The 2,803-nt window shown below is 39.0% G+C and overlaps 1 protein-coding gene across 1 annotated transcript; it reads right to left on the bottom strand.

Moving 5' to 3' along the window:
• Positions 1-832: 832 nt before the first annotated feature.
• Positions 833-2,803, bottom strand: LOC131795735 (fork head domain-containing protein FD5-like). Its single transcript, XM_059113342.2, has one exon. It carries the CDS (start codon positions 2,712-2,714, stop codon positions 1,686-1,688), a length of 1,029 nt encoding a protein of 342 aa, XP_058969325.1. The 5' UTR covers positions 2,715-2,803; the 3' UTR covers positions 833-1,685.

Here is a 2,803-nt window from a genome sequence, read left to right as displayed (position 1 = left end):
CTTTGTCCGTTTATAAGTATATTAGAACAAATACGCTTCGAGAAAGACGAGAAAGAACAAAAGCGTTTTTAAAAAAAGAATGAATCTGGTGCCTTTCAATTCACGATAATGGCCAGTTTGGGTCAATATTTTACAGTACACATATCTTCAATAAATGATAAAATCGTTGTGTGAGGCCAAACTTGCCAATTACATGTTGTTTAAACTGTTTTGGTTGTTGAAACTTGCTAATAAACAATATCTTACCGTCAATCTGATATATCAAATACAACTAATCCCTGATATTTGAACAACCAATTCGCGCTAAAATTCATTTCTCGTCATGCACTATGAAAATACTTGCTAAATATCGCGTATTGAGTTCTCTTAGAAGCCTATTTCAGCGCAAGATGTTTCCGTTTTTAACTTAAAGTTTCTATTTTGATGTTTTTATAGACTTTTAACTCAAATAATACTCTGGAAGCTATTGAAAGAGAAACAAAATATTTTATATCCAGTTTCACTTCAACACGCATATCAACTGCAGTATTATTAATTTTCACTTATACAACAAAACAACTCTGAGAAATTCACGAAATATTTTCCAAATAAAGGCTCAATGCTTCTCCAAAAAATTAAAAAAGGAAGACCTTTGTGTAACGTCCAGGGCAGTTCAGCTTGAAATCAAGATAATTACAGTCCAAAATAGCTTACTTTCTTTTCTGTATCTTTCTGTTTTGCCAGAATTGAGACTTCAAATCCAACGACTTTACAGTTCGCGAAGTGTCCTTGAAATGTGTTTTAAGCAACGATTAATGCGTGAGGAAAACACAAATGAATTGGGAAACCGCAATTAAACATATACTAGTGTTTATTCAACGATAAAGCCATGCACTTTCACAAGTTTTACCGATCTAAACATGCGAGCTCATGACTGGACGATCGTCTACATGCATCCAGTTAAAATAACGCCGTGACTTCCTTCACTCGCATTTGAAAAAATATCAGCCTAAATATTTTAATACGTTCCATTACTTTCGCAGATGAAAATTATAGAAAGTCTCTTTCATTGCTCGGTAAAAAGCATCTACGGAAAATTTAAGTTTCAACAATTCTGTCTTAATTAACGAAATAATTTAGTTCCAAAAATGAAACAACGAATTTTCTTCACGAAAGTATTTAAAGCTTTGCAAATGAGTTGTTAACCAGTTTCTTGCTCTGAATGAGTGAGTTATCAAATCTGTAATCACTAATATATCATTTCCTTTGTGTGTTCCACATTAATTTCCTATCAAGTTCCTTTCCTTCGAAAGAAACTATTTACAAATACTGCAATGAGTTCAGATAAAATCACTTTCCTAAAACAGGAAAAAAATCCCTCAGATTGACATAGTCAAATACTTTGGAATAGAATATTTTACAATCGTTTCATTTTTCCCTCTATTCTTTCTAAACGACGCTAAAATATAATAGATAGACTCAAACTCTGAAATAATCTCTCATGAGTGTTCTTTTTATATAGTTCTTCTAAACACTGTTTTGTTATCGTTAAAAATTCTGATTAAACAGTCAATAATTTCGAGCTATGTGACCGACCATGACAGCTCTACGCCTAATCCAGGCTGTTTTCGTGAGACCAAGAGTTCGTCGTTCGAAGGACTTGTTTCGACTGCAAACTGGCTCTTGAAAGAGTTCAAATGCCTGAATTAACAAGCAAGTCTATAATTGTATGGGAAGATAAGCTTTGTTGGCTCCGATCCGTGGAAGCGTTCAAACACCGGCGAAGGAGAGACATATTCACCTGCATGCGTCGGATAACGCGCGTTGTACACAAGGCTGGGGTCGAAGGGCCGTGGGTACACAGGCACAAGAAATCCTCCCTCGCGTTGTCCTCTATCAGGTGCAAGTAAGCTGGCCATGTCAAATGATTTGCGCTTTTCTTGGCAAAGACTTTCAATCTTCTCTGTAGTGGGTTCTTCCTCTTTCTGTTCGTCGCATTCATTTGTGGAACACTCGACGACCAATTCATCCTGTTCCTCGGTGACTTTTCCCACCTCCTCGCTACTCTCTGCTTTGCAGATAACGACATCTTCTTTGGATTCACTCGATGTTCTACGGCTTTTGTGTGATCTTTTCTGTATTCTTCTCCTCCTGAAGTCACCACGTCTGAAGTCATCATAGTAAACGGAGCTGATCGCCCAGAAATGGCCTTTCCCGTTAGGACTGCGCCCTGCCTTGACAAAGCAGTCGTTTAGAGACAGATTATGACGTATGCTGTTTCGCCAGCCAGTGCCCTTGTTTCTGAAGTAAGGATAATGTGTCAGGATGTAGTTATAAATGTCACTCAGAATAAGTTTCTCTTCGGGCGAGCTTAAGATCGCCTCAGCGATAAGTCCGATGTATGACTGACTGGGCTTTTCTTCGTCAGAACACGACGTGAATCTGAACTGATGAAAGCGTTCCTTCCAAAAAGAAGGGTAGCCTGGACCTCCAAATGCCGAACACATGGGCCAGAGTGGAGGGCTTGAAGGCTTCAAAACATGATCCATAGCTGCTGGACTGAATGCGGGAGAGTACGGTCCCCATACAGACCAAAAATGACGAGAAAATGGCAAGTTTGTGTTGCGATTTCTCCACTGGTATTCTTCTCTGTTCTCATCAGCTTCACCAGTTGGCGACTTGGGATGTGACACGGGCGTGAATGCCGAAGATCCAACTTCGGTTGACGAAATCATGGTACGCTTTCTCTCAAAGGATGTTGCTGGTGTAGAGTTTGTCGAAATTCTGCGGGCACTTTGCCGTTGCTTGCTTTTGTAGTGAAGAG

The sequence above is a fragment of the Pocillopora verrucosa genome, chromosome 9 (assembly GCF_036669915.1).
Source record: "Pocillopora verrucosa isolate sample1 chromosome 9, ASM3666991v2, whole genome shotgun sequence".
Taxonomy (NCBI): domain Eukaryota; kingdom Metazoa; phylum Cnidaria; class Anthozoa; order Scleractinia; family Pocilloporidae; genus Pocillopora; species Pocillopora verrucosa.
This window is presented reverse-complemented; position numbering and strand designations above follow the sequence as displayed.